Source organism: Orbicella faveolata, unplaced genomic scaffold, assembly GCF_042242905.1.
Source record: "Orbicella faveolata isolate gen_17 unplaced genomic scaffold, um_ofav_v1 contig_46, whole genome shotgun sequence".
NCBI lineage: Eukaryota > Metazoa > Cnidaria > Anthozoa > Scleractinia > Merulinidae > Orbicella > Orbicella faveolata.
In genome coordinates, this window is record NW_028301576.1 from 20515661 (window position 1) to 20530374 (window position 14714).

The 14714-nt window shown below is 36.7% G+C and overlaps 1 protein-coding gene across 1 annotated transcript in view; it reads right to left on the minus strand.

Annotated features, from left to right (window-relative positions):
• The window catches only part of LOC110067045 (uncharacterized), a 29153-nt gene extending 23249 nt beyond the window's left edge, over window positions 1–5904 (minus strand). Inside the window, exons 1-3 of the mRNA XM_020774321.2 lie at window positions 5631–5904; window positions 5359–5433; window positions 319–522 (exon numbers count right to left, since the gene is read on the minus strand). Of these exons, the coding sequence (XP_020629980.2) occupies window positions 319–522; window positions 5359–5433; window positions 5631–5655 (304 nt within the window). The 5' untranslated portion in view covers window positions 5656–5904. The remainder of the gene's footprint in view (window positions 1–318; window positions 523–5358; window positions 5434–5630) is intronic.
• Window positions 5905–14714: the final 8810 nt, after the last annotated feature.

Here is a 14714-nt window from a genome sequence, read left to right on the forward strand (position 1 = left end):
CGGGAAAAGAGGACAACCTGGTGAGGTATACACAAATTTTGGAAAATTTCTCTCCGGGAATTCCCGTTCCACGTGAGTTTCCTCCTGGAATTTCCCGAATTTTCGGTTGAATGGTTCGCACTTCGGAGCTTCAACAAGTTTTGGATTTTCCGAAAACCTTCCGAGGAAATTGCCATACAATTTGTCTCCGTTTAGAAAGTTCCGGAATGTTGGGTTGAATGGAAAGCACCCAAGATTGAACTTTTTTATATTTATATGTCCTTTTTATCCACAATTCCACCAACGGTACACCACAACCACACGTGTTCATTCACTTACCGACAGAGCTGTTGCATCTGCAAACTTGGTGGCAATATGATGGCAGCGGCGGTGTGGCTGAGACTGGGACAGAGTAACTCGTCATAGATGGTGACATTGTTGTTGATGTCATTGTAACATTGACAGTGTACTGTGTGTAATTCATCATGTATTGTGTAACATTGACCGAGTACGACGGGGTGATAGTCACTGTCTCGGAACTATCTGTAAAACCAAAAGACAACTGTTGGGTTACTTGACTTCATGGAGTTGCATTTTTCCAGCTTCTTACACAGGTTGAACATTCAAATGAAATAACAGTTCTTCTTTACTTTTTCTTTCTTTCGTTTTTCATTATCGCAGTTTTCGGAGCTATCCTCAACTTATTATAGTTTGACCTTACAGTGGCATATTAGTGTTCCCAAATAATAAAATTTTTAGCCTCTGCTAAATGAGATATATTGAAATCAGAATTAAAATGATATGTATTATAAATCATATATATATAATTATATGAGACGTTGAAAATTGAAATTCTATATATTTCGATATATTGAATTTATAACTCTGCTCCAAGGCTCGGGGAATAAAACGAAACAAATCACATCGAGGTTAAGTGATGAATAATTAATTTTCTCGCTGCTAAGTAAGAATTTTAATTTTTCGGTATTACCAATATCGTGGCCGTCACCAAAACTTTCACAATTTAATTGGGTAATTAGTTCATACTATTTCGTCTTGTGTGTATTATTTCTCAAATTTCTTATTCTTTTTTACAGGTTTTCAATTGTTGCAATATTTGCGAACTGATGATGGATATTTAAGTAACCGAATCGCGCATTTCTTAAAACTGAAAATTTTCGTCGTCGTTCTTCACACGAAAACAGTTGACGGGCTGGCCCTCAATCATATTTTCTCTTAAAAAAAAAAAAGTAATAACAATGTGTTCATATGAGAACGCCGGCCAGCCCGGTTACTGAGATCTCGGTTCCCGGTAACCGCGACGAAACTGTTTTGACAAAATAGGTTCGCTTTCGCGACAGACCGGCCAAACTGGCACAATGTTTGCCTTAATTTGTATGTATTTCTAATTCAGCAGTATGCGAAGGTTAGGAGAGTCAACAAAGCTGCGATTTCGCGAACAATGTACCTTTATTGGGCAACATTTTGGTTTAATTTGTTTTTTGAATGTCATCCCGGTCGACCGGGCTTAAATTTCCCATATGAACAGACAACAAAAATCGTCCCGATAACCAACCAACCAACCAAGTTACTGGGCTCAAATGAAGCGGCTCTTTAATATTTACGAATTTCAATTCTATTGCTACCAAATTACGAAAACATGAACCACATAGACAAAATTGTCGTTTCTGTAGATTATTCACCCAAGGTTTGCTTTTCAAGGTTAACTGAAAATCGTTGAAACGTTCGGTTTCAAACCACAACAGGAAAACAAAGGTAAAACAGTTATTTTTACATATCGTTTTTATCTAGCGCGTTTTGCTGGAAAACTTTATTAACAAAAGGTGCTAATTATGGACATTCACGGCAGCTGCTGCGTGTATATGTTGCTTATGCTCTAGTGAAAACCAACCTTTAACTTCTCTTGCTATACGCTGCCTCCACGTTCCCAACAACATAGCAATTTCTAATCTGTTTAAAGACTGCTTTGAGATCTCTGCTCTGACGCGGTGGTCCATAATCCGGAATCTCTTACTTCACTTGATCAATGATAAACACATTCCTGGTCTCTCTTATTATAGGAAACCCTTAGTTTATTACAAGGTTCCTATACAGCAACTAAAAAAATTGACGAATCTACCAATAGGTCCTTACGTAAAAAAATTGTAGTATTAAAACCAAACCGAAATCCGCCATCATTTGCAATCGAATCAGTTTGACTGCCAGGAACGTTTGAAAAATAGTGCCTTTTCCTTTACCGACAAATTACACAAAGACTGAATATCCTTTCTCACCCTTGTTTCATATTTGGAACTTATGGGAAAGTGTAATTGTGTTGTACGACATAATCTCTCAAAGTTGACCGCACTTCTCTTGATTTTCCGTTTGGACACCGATCAATGAAGTTACTTATTGGAACGAATAAACGTTTTTTTCAAATTCAATTTTTTTAAAAAGATTACAGAAATCTTACAGAAAGCTATAGACCCATCGAATTTGCCTGTGTCAAAATATAGAAACGTTCTTTTCGTTGTCATTGTGGCATCTGCAAAGCAAAATGCATTTCGACATAACGTATGTCTTGGTATATTTTGACATTATGCATCTTTTGACATCAGTCCATCAGTTTACAATGTAGAAACGTTTTCTGCTTTCAGTCGTTTCGCTTTCTAAAAAGGAAAATCTAACGTTTAAATTCGAATCAAGTTAAGATCTGCCCAGAAACCGAATTCGGGGCGAAATAAAGAAACAAACAACGGTTATTTATTTACTATGACTGCAAGGTTCGCTTAAGCCTAAACCTTACGTCTCCTGCCAACCGAGGAAATATTGTAGAGAAAAACTGTCACGGAAACACTTCTTTGTACCAAGTTGGCGAGACCTCCTTTAGTAAAATGTTTTGTTTGTCAGTCTAAGTGCAAACATTTTATGCGTAAAAAAAATCCCCATCGCTGTTTCCTTGCCTTGCGGGGCACTTTTGCAGCATGAGATGGGAAAATTCTGTTGTACCTTCTCTCTGTTACGATTTTGCAAGATCCAAGGGACTGGAGACACAGATAGTTGGTGAAAGATAAGAACTCTGTCTATTTTTTTTTTCATCTTCGCCGAACCTTTTGTTACTCTCGCCCGCGTCTTTCCGCGAGAAGTTAACTTAGCTCAGCTGACTGAATACAGGGTTGATTCATCTTAACACTCGCATCATACATGTCCAAATAAAGATGTTACTGTAATTGGTTCCCCAAATTGTGCCTATATCTTGTTGAAGCCATCAAAGAATACGTTAGACAAGATACTTCCATTTCTTCACAAATTTCAAGCACAAAATTTTTGGGAGTTTCAGAGTCAAGTTTAAGCTTCCACTTAACGAAAACTACCCTTAATTTGGCTCGGATGCTAATTGCTGTATGTGATAGGAAGAGATGTTTGAGAAATTTCTTGCATTTATTCGAAAGGAATATTATTTGAAATAGCAACGACAAGGCATTTACCGTTTATAATTTTAAGATGGTCGTTGATTAGTCAGCGTTATTCCCTTGGGAAAGAAAATTCTCACCAACTCGTTCAAAATGCTTGAGTTTTATCTCATAATTGGCGTCTTTCGTGGGGATTCAAAGTTGCCTTTAAGCAGAAATGTTTCTATTTCATAATTTATTCATGTCATTTTGCATTAATTTCAAAAGGTTTTCGTTGCTTATAGTTCTTTCAATTTTTAAAGTAATTGGAAGAGATATGTCAGCCTAAAAATAAACATGCCGTCAACCTTATCTTAATGAATAAGCCACATTTTAACGTTTTAAGACAGCCATTTAAACATCTAAAGTTAGAAATTACTAAAATTCATTAAGCTTAGAGTTGGCGGAAGGTGTGAAAAAAGATTAAACTTCTTGCTGGTGCGCGGTTTGTGTACGAATTTGCAAGAGATATGTTACTTAATTGTGCACCTATTACCGCTTCCCAAATTCCCACCTTAGTCAGTAATTGTTTAAAAGCGGCAACTGAAAAGTGCAGAACTTCTTAGATGTTAGTTTAGACAGTTTAATTGATAGGTTAAGATTCAAATCATCCGTTTGTGCATTTTGGTTGTTCAACATTGTGTATTAAACTCGTATAAGTGCTGTTTGGTAACTAGAGCTAAGGCCAACATTTGTAAAAAGCAAGACTGAGAAATGAACGACAGTTTTACATTGAGAAAAGTTTAAATTTTTTAACTTCAATTTTTAACTTTAATTTTTAATTTTGAATGGAACTCAATAGAAACAAAAATATATGCAAAATGTCTTCTGGCAAAGACAATGCCAGTGTCACTCAACGAAAAGATGCGAAGGAAAAATGTGGACATTTCCTGAATTCAAATTTCTCCTTCATATAACGTCCGTACAAGTTACCCGGAGAAGGCTCCTAGGTAAACAACTTAACTAACGAGAATTTTCTTGCAAAGATGTAATAGCCGATATGCTAATATATTACGGATAAAAGTTTCTGTCAAAGTACACCGGCCGCATTGCTCAGAAAAGACAAGAAGACAGACTGGACGTCACATTTTCTAAATTACGGGTCGCATGTTACTTGTAAGGGAAGTGTATTTCTAAACGATTTCGAAACCAAAATTGTTTTTATTAACGTTGGCAGAAAAGACCACTACCATAAGCCGAGTTAATCAAAGGTTTCTGTTGATTTCGCATAACAATGCGACCACCTTTAACTCAAAACCATAGGTATTAATTGTTAACAGAGGTAGCAGCGAACGAAAGCTGAATTTGTTTTGACTTATCTCCAAGAGATGTTATGATAAACTTTGACGTTGCTATGGTGTTTAACATTTCTAATTTGGAGTCAGGAAAACGAAAATCAGAATAGAAGGATCGTGGTAAACAAGAAAACCCTTAATCTGGTAAACTTCAATATTTTACGTCATTATGCAAGCGGTATGCGACCAGAAATAGAACAATGAAACTAATTAATCTATTTTTCTTCTTTAAACAAATGATTAAAATATGCTCCCGAAAAGCATCGATGAATTTAGCCAAGCGTATCTGTCAGAATCTGTCAATTGCAAATTAGAGGAAAAATGAATCAATCTTGCTCGGAGAATACGAGGCAAGGTAAATAACAGAAAGAGGGAAGGCATAACCGCTTCCTAGCGGTACGTCTTATAGCGTACTGGCTATAAGGCAGAATCCGGAGCGATCGCGAAATTAAAGGGAGAGTTTGAGGAAGTCACTGGCGTATTGCAAAAATGTCATAACTATTATTTCACAAAAATTTGAGAAAAAAGAAAAAAACCTGAAGCGCGAAATAATTGCTCTGTGCAGTTAAATTTAACTGGGATGTAACATAAAACATTTACAGTGGAAAATATGACTCGAACTTAGCACCTACCGACAACGTTGCCGTATGAAAACGACATGAAGGAGATAAAAATCCATATCTGCGTGGTTCTTGATACATGTGGACCTGAAAATGGTGAGATTGAGATAAGAAACGAGTTCCCAGGCCGGCATATATGTAAACAGTCATTAAGTATATCTTCAACAACATTTTTAAAGTACTACTCTACAGTTCACGAACAGTCCAACTTAGTAAACGGAATTCAGCTACAACCGCGTATGACGCATTAGGATAAAATTGAAAAACTGAAATATCACTTGTACCTTTTGAATATTTTGCCATCTCCATCTTCTCCAGATCTGTTGCCACAATGCGAAAAAATCCGGGTTTTTCACCTATTCAGTGAAAACTACGAATTGACTCTGGTACTGGACTGTTCCAACAAAGTAGCGTGGCCAAAGAATTTATATGATAATTTCGACTTTCTAGACATGAACTGTACGCTTCGTTGGCTAAAGAACAAATCTTCTCAGAATAATTACAATCTCTGTCTCACATCGAGCAAAGTTAATGACGCAGAGAGTCGTCTCAGGCCACTTGGCGCGTTTATTTACCCGAGTTGTGGTTATAGCCAAGGTAACCAGGATTAGAAATTATAAGCAACTGTGAGTTTTCGTTTTGAGGAACAAATAACCAATGACACAACGTCAGTGCTTTGTCAAGATGCCAGAAATTTTGAATTACCCACCTATGGCGACTGATTTTTCTCGAAAAAAAGGCGCATTTGCCTCGAAAGTGATTGATAGTAGTAAAAATACCAGGTTCTGTCCCTGCTTGTTAAATTCATGGTTGCCATGAATACGGCCCAACTGGCGTGAGGAGGTCCGTGGTCCATTTTTTCAGGTGTGCACTATTTTGACAAGCACACCCAAAATACTGAGAAAAACTTTGCCATTTAGACTCGCACTTTTTGTTATGTTTTTGTTATTTGCCCTGAGGCTCGTCAACAAAAGTTTTGAGCTGTATCGTGTTTTTTTATATACTATCTCGAGGAGAGAGATCAGTGTAAAGTTATTAATTGCAAACTTCTGACTAAATAGAAATCACAAGACGAAGCTATTCAATGCATCTTCAGACGTTTCGTTTCGCTTTTGCATCATGCATTCTAACCAATTTTAATATGACTCACAGCCACCCGCCAAAATTTGACTTACGTGCCTCAAGTCGACCTTTCTTTATGAGACAGCGCACGTAATAACTCTACCGTTACGAGCGCAAGTTATAACTCTAGTGGGAGACAAAGTTACGACAAGGACATGTAAGACGGACCTAGCGTGAAGTTTTTCTCAAGTCTTGTTCACTCTTTGCTGTGTGTAATCACCTGGTCCTGCTTAATAACACATTTAGTGCGTGAAATCAATTGCTGAACGTTTTTCCCGGCCTTGTTCTCGCCTTGCGAGATTGTCTATGTTCCTATGATTAGAATTAAGAGAAAACTACTGGTCGCGTTTCTTTTGGAGGAATTAATCCGTGATTCTCATAGTTTTACTTGGCAAGATGTCTCTCAGTTCCACATTCATGCCCAGTTTTTATTCACTAAGTGACTATTGGTCGAGGAGAGAATGGATACCACCAGGAGCCGTGATCGATTTTGGCCCTGCCCATTATTGCCGGGTGGACGTCTCTTTTCAAACCACTCTCCCCTGTCATGAATAAAAGCAATGATAAAAATAAGAATAATAGATGTAACAAGAGTCTGCTCTGACACGAAAGCAGTAGACAATTTCACTGTACACACTCTAGCATTGCAGATACCAGTGGTACATGAGAATCTCCAAAACTTATGATTGTCTCAATAATCTTTAGTCTCGTCAAAATGTTCCGTATTTACGAAAAGCTTCTGCATGACATCTGCCTATTTTTAGAATTTAATTTTGATTTCCTAGCTTTTACTGTAAGTAGCCTCGTTTTTCTTTGACCGAGCGTTGACCTGTTTTAGTGTGCTGTTGTCTTGGTGAAGACTGATAGTTAAAGCTTATTTTGACCATAATTTCTTTGCCCGAAAAAAATAATTTATTATTTATAGTCCAGCTGCCGGCAAGTTCGAATAATGAATAGCAGACGAACAGAAAGGAAAGGCAAAGAACTTTTTTTCGATTTAAAGAATGTGTCAGCGAAATAAGGAATGCGTTGCCATAAAATTATCTTACCTACATAAACTTTATTTTTCTCGAATTTAAGAGTAGCTATTAAACAAGCTAATTTTTCCGAGAGAATACTGTAAAATACAAACTACAATTCTGAACAATATTTATCTACGCAGGTGTTATTGCTTTTTGAATAATGATGACCTCCACTTGGCATAAAGTGGAATTGACTGACTTTGTAATGTGCGAGTGTTCAAGAATTCGAAAGCACTTGACATGTAAATTATAGCCCGAAGGCTAAGTTTATATTGATTTTACATAAACAGTTTAATTTTTTCCAGAACCCCTTTAGTATTGGGCTTGTTTGTATTTCTTAAATGCAGAAAAAAAGCTATCTTGTTTCGTTTTAAATTTCAGTTTCTCAAAACAACCTTCCTTTTCATGAGTTCTACAAGGGTTCAGTTTCAATCATCTTAGAAATACCGGTCGAATTCATTTGTAAATGCTGGGTTTTCAGTATAAAGTTATCGTAATTACCAATATGTAGATAATCGTACGAATGCGGGTGCAATTAACGATTAACACCGAGAGTGATACAGTTGTATTTGAGAATGTACATAAAATTGTACGAAGTTTTCTGCGAGTGAAATCTGAAAGAATTTTCAAATATCACGAGCAGCGAGTTGTCTCTCGATTTCTCATTTATTTTATGATAGAGAAAATTACGAACACGGTCGAGTTAATTTGCCCTGCAGTGGAAATAGTACAAATTAAAAATTAACAAAACATTGGCCTGCCCTCAGCCAATCATAAGAAGTAACTTATTAGTCATATATGAAGGAGATTAATGAGTTCAGACCGAATGTCAATTCTTTACGAAAATGCATATACCATTAACTTTGTCCAGGAGCCCATCACTATAGGAGCGAGTAACTCCCATACTCAGCCTGTCACGGCATTTTTTCAGACCGGTCTTTGGACTTCTATAGGTCAGTTCCGGTCTCCATGAGCGCGCATCGCTAAGGAGAAGAATGGCTTACCTCACATCAGGAGCCCATCTCTTCTTCCGGTGAAATGATGACGACAGTTAAAAATTAATTCCGTGCTTGTGATTGGTTACTGAGGTTCCTGCAGAGGAACTGAATACGCGGTAAATTCAAACTAAAAATAGATCGGTCTGTGAAAACGCCGTGACAGGAACATGGGGTAGTTGCACGCTTCTAGTGATGGGCTCTTGCTTTGTCCCATGTTAGGTTTGATTACTTATATAACATGAAAAATCTTCCCCCGCCCCAAAAAAGCAAAACGATAAACAAATATTCATGATAACAATGTAAATAAACAGTAATTGATATAAAAAATCTGTGGAGAGGGTTCAGAGCAACATTAACTTTTAGAAAATTCAAGGTGGCTTTGAACCCTCTCCACAGACCCTTTTCAAACTTTGTAAAAAGTTGCATCTTATCGTGCTTATTACAATTCGATTATAAAAAATGGAGAGGTTGTATTAATGCTATGGTAACCTGTTATAGGTAAAGAATGATCGCAACTTGTTCACCAATGATTGGGCTTTTGTGTGATACCATTATTGTAGCATCACTCGTTAAACAGTGGTAGTATTCATCCTTCAAAGTGTAACCGTTAGAAAAGAGCTGGACACTTTTTCCAGCCTCCCTAAAAAACGTTTACTTATGTATATTACTTATCCAAGGTATTGCAAGCGAGAATTGACATAAGTATTTTCGAATTCCGACCCCCCGAACCCTCAACGGTGTTTCAATCAACATGGAAACAGAAAGCAGTCACCCTCTAGTTTTTTCCTTACAGAACAATTTAACTGTGAGGCTTTCACCGTATTTGAATACTATGACGTTTCTGTAGCGCCAACTCTGACCTCATTGTCAAGTCAGAAGAAATATGTAATGACGACGGCCACCCCGAGGACAACGCCTAGTAAAAGTGAATTTATATTTTACCTTCGAATTTCGCAATTTTCTAGATCTGTTCAATGCACCTATCCGTCTAAGAATTAAGCTAAATATGTAATGCATGCCAGTGTTCAGTTTCAAATGAAAATACGAAAACTTAGGGGCAATTCACATGATTCTGGAATGACTTTCATTCCGGAATGTGTTTCGCTCTAGAATGAAGTTCGTACTGCATTCACATGACACAATCGGTGGGCCTCTCTCCGCCATCTTGAAAACGATACGCATGCACCATCCGCCCCAGACTACACGGCTTGCGATTTTCATTTCAGAACGAAGTTCGTTTTCACTTTACATGATACCAGAATGAATTTCATGCAAGAGCGAGGATTTCATTCGGATTACAAACCGGAATGAACTCATCCCAGAATGACCTGTAAACAAATGAAATTTCGACTCGGTATCATGTAAACAGATACAGAGAAATACATATCGGGATGGAATGAACTCGTTGCAGAATGAAAGTCATTCCGGTTTCATGTAAATAGCTCCTAAACCGCCGTCGTTCGCGTTTTCCAAACTACGCAGAACTTAGTCCTTTCACCTTGTTGTTTTGCAGAAGACGGCTACGAATGTAACGCACACGCACAGCTATTGTTTTGCTCTTTAAATCTTTTTGTTTGGTGGCGTTCTCGTCGCCTCCTTGGTTTCCTTAAGGTTCCCACCGCAAAAAGCTAAATAAGCTACTCCGCAAGTGATAGTCTATCAAATGACAGATTGGATAGCCTGCGGCTTATCTCCCTCTCATTAGCAATATGTGGTTATATTACATTATGGTCTTGCTGGAACACATTAAGCCTTTAACGTAACTATCGTGCTTGTTTTTTGAGATTACAGCCTATCTTATTGAAAGAACAAACTTGCAAATTTAGCTCCTGCTTTGTTAGGCAATACGCCTTTCCACCAACGCTAAAATAGTTTTCCTTGTCCCATGGACATTTATAGTTATTTCAAAAAACTCTCAGTGCTGAATCCAAGAGTCAAGCTTATGGATGTGGGTAGGTAATCACAATACATATTTTATTTTAGAATTATGAGTTTATTTTTTGTTTCGTCCATTAACAGAGCTTTTGTTTTTGCTGTTTTTTCACTTTTGGTGTATTTAAGGGTTTTTGAACAATTCTTCTAAATGATTGGCCAGAAGGTAGCGTGTTTAAAAGCTAGCTACACCGTCACAGCTTAAGCCAGTCTCGTCTATTAATTACTTCTTAAAGAGGTGAAATGTCCTCTTGCGACTTTGATCAAAGAGATGCGAAACACATCCAAAACAGCACTATAAGAATTGCCTTTAATTTTAAAGTGTCCCCAAGCCAAATGTTTTGTTTTCTTCCAAATAGAAAGCGCTGGCGTAACTGACTTGAAAAGCCACAGGAAAGAATGTTCCAGAGTTAGGATTTTAATAAGGTTAGCCTTAACTCAACGTTTTTTAACCTTTACTTTGATTTATAGTTTATAATGTTGATATTTTACAAAACGTTACTCTTGAATGCTGCTGTCGAGATGTTTAACCACGAGATTGAGAATAAGCTGTTATTCGCTTTTTTCATCTTTTGTAAAAACCGTTAACTAAAATTCACAGCAAGTGCTTATAAATCTTGACGCTTTAATATTTCATCATGTTGATGCAAGAAAACGCACCCCTTGTTTAAAAAACATGTTGCAATTACGAGAGTGGTTGGCATAACCTTTCAAAAGTTGCGAAATTACCTCAGCTACAGGTGAAAAAAGAACATAAGGTTTTCTTTTTGTTCCTCCAAAAAATGAGCTGAGCCTTTTCACCAGGTCATGTTTAAAATAGCAACAGTTTAATACTCTACTTTTCAACGAGAACCTCAGCATGAAATTATCTTCAGAGATTACACAGCATACAATAAACTCGCAACTGTCCAATGAGAGAAGGTGTTATGTAATCGAACGTTTATACCTGGCGATGTTTTGTTGATGAATAATGATCACAAGTTATTTCACGTCTCGTTGATAAACATCACAGAAAGAAAAATAATGAGAAACGTCTGTGAAAAGCTCAATTTTCAGCAAATTCTATGGTAAAGGTTAATTTGATATTACAAAAAACCACAGATAAATTTTCTGGCAAAATCTTTTGAAAAAAAAAACAATTGTCGAAGCACGTCTACAGAAGCCACGACAACAGGGACCCCGCCACTGTTTTGATCAACTCGTCAAACTTCTTTAGTTATTACAATTTATAAAAATCAACACAGTTAGAGGTAGGCGATAGCATACGTCATTCTCAATGTGAAGCACATTATTTCCTTGATCAAGAAGATTCGGCTCATTATATCAACGAGGAAGTTTAACATATCATTTCTCTACGCTTCTTGGTTGAATCGTTACCTCATTTTGTTCAGGGTCACAGAATTAGCAGAGTCATTTCGGAATTCCAAAGAAAACATGTAGCTGTTGGTAATAATCAGTCGACATTGTTTAATTGAGACGAGACGTAAAAGTCGCAATGGAAAATACAAAAAGTTCAAGAGGTTGGCGCCACTTTACTCTATCTGTAACTGAAGTATGACAGGGTTTCTATACTTTGTGAACTTAAAAATTTTGCAATATGATCACTAGAAGTGGAATACTGTTTTAAGTAGAAAAGTAGAAAAAAAGTCTTTAACTTTCTTCTACCATACAGCAGTCTTCAAATGTGCGGTAGCAAATTTTTTAACCTTTGAAAGATCGAAAGTTGTACAAATGTCGTACCTTTTATCCACAACCTTTCCAGTTTTGAGTCTTTGTGACAATTTTGGCTAGATTTCATTTAAGTTGGGCTGACTAGCAATCAATTGTGTTCCTTTATTTTCTTTTTCAGCTTCCCATTCAGCACTCGAAGGACGTTGGAGAATTCGGCTATTACTCATCGAAATATGGTTATTTATTTCATTCCTGTCGATTTCCTATGGTGAGACGCGAGGTAAGCACTGATGACATTTACTGCACGTTGATCTTCTATCTCCACTATATCTCTCCTTAGTTTAACGGTTACATTACAATAATGTTAAGACTCGAGCACTCTCTTTGCTATTTGGATCAATTCGCAATCGAGATTAATAACCTCAGCCTTGTTTGAAATTTCGAAGCTATATCAATTTTTGCCGGTTTTATTACGGTCTCAATTTTGATTCGGCGATGAAATCTAAATCCCTATCCCTTGAAATAAATCTGAAGTGTTTTAAAAATCATTGGGGGCATAAAGCATAAAGCATGGAGCATGAATGATTACGGTGGCTTAACTTCTTGACAAGGGTCCATTGACTCAATTCAGGAAGTCGACCCATAATTGTGTGCGGAAATTTAAATATCTCAGTGTGAAATTTGTTTTGATTACTCAACTCAAAAATATGCTCTTGCCGAAAAACTGGAGGTTTTCAAACCGCTAACTATACTTTTAAAAATTCATTACAGTCTTAATCTGCTTTAAACAGCCTTTTGCAAAAGAGAGGGATAAAGATATCTAAATTACTTCACAACTTTTACTAACAAAGTCAGGTGCAACTGTAAAACTATGCTGTTTCGAATATCGGTAAGGCGGCATTCTTTGAGTAATAGGAATGTCGTTAAAGTTTAATCGTTAATAAAGTAAGCTCCACATCAGGAGAGTAGAACTAAATAACGTCTAATAACGTAAATCCCAATTAAGTTGCGAACGAAGTATTATGAAACAGCACTCATATATTCTTGGATTAATGTCAACTTTTCCTCTGTTATTGTATATGATAATGCATGATGATGAGTATAAAACAAAAGAAAAGTTGAAATTGAACCAGGCTTAAAGTTGTATCAAAACATACGTAAGAATTCAACCCTAAATTTAAATTAAAGTTAAGAAGGTGTAAGAATATCAAACCAAAAGTATTTTCACTAAACCAAACTTCAAAGAAAATTCAGTGAAAATATCGTTGAAGACTACAGTTTACAGCAGTTTAGAAAGTTTAGTTTAGAAAACTTGTGTTATGATATTTTCAGCCAGACAGTGTTAATACATTTGACTAAAATCCAGTGGATTTGACGACTGCGAAACTACTACCCAAATTGCTTAAATAAAGTAACTCAGTCGTATTGCTTGGATTTAGCATTACATCTTATCGATGTTTAATTTGTTTTAGATAGTTGAAATAGACATCCTCAAACGTTAATAAAAACAGCAATGAAAGAAGCTTTTTTGTTGACTTTTAGATCACGTACGACTGCAAATATTTAAATATCATTGCAGGAAAAAATAAGAAACACTTGAAAGTGATCTGTTGAATTGATCTCTTAAACTGAAAGAGGTAAACAACAGATTTGGACCTGGAAATTTGACGAACTGGCAAAATTATTAATGAATTACATACGTGCAAAACTCACTTGTTTACACATACTGGAAAAATATCCAACATTACAAGTTTGGCGAGAAGATGGCAAATAACTGGGAGAGAATGATGTACCGATTTCTTTTTCTCGTTGTTTCCGATAGGGGAAAAAGCTTGAAAGAGACGAGCTATGTAACAGCCAGACCTCCTGTCACTTCCCTTCTTCTTGTAGCTTTAGGGTGATTACTTTACAGTAGACATGATCTTCTTTTGATTGCAATGCTGGTGAAAAAATTCCATTGTTTCTTTCTATTATTCAGGCAGGAAAACTCTTAAGACTGAACCTCGGAGGATAAAATTAATCAAGTAGATGATTTCCTTACCTGTGAAGCAGTAAATAATAATTAATACTAAAACTTAATAATTGTAAAATACTCAATATTCTAATATCTTATCGCTTTCAACTTGATTGTGAAAAACTCTTAATTTATTACTACTCATGTATTAATTCTAAACTACATCTTTTTTAAAGCCCCAGATATTTTGGAATCTGTTAAACCATGAATGCAAACGGTAAAAGAAAGTATCTATTTACTCAGTTTTTCATGGATAAAACCTTAGCGTAAATACCTTCAAAGATATTTTGGCTTCGCGGGGATGGGGGGGGGGGGGGGGGTGGGGGGAGGGGTAGAGGTGATGGTCAGTACTTTAAAAATTTTAAAATGCATGATGTTTATGTATTTTTTTCAACTGAAGTGCTCAATGTATTTTACTCAGTCCTTGCTACTTACCTACTTAGACAGTGCCTTAACCATCATCAGTTATACGGCTCTTGAAAACCAAACACCCACAGTTAATGTGAGCCAGATTCAAGCCACAGTTAATGTGGGTAATAACTCGGTCTCAATCTCCTCGTCGCAATGGCTGCCATCACACTGCCACCGAGTCTGCGTTTGCAACAGCTC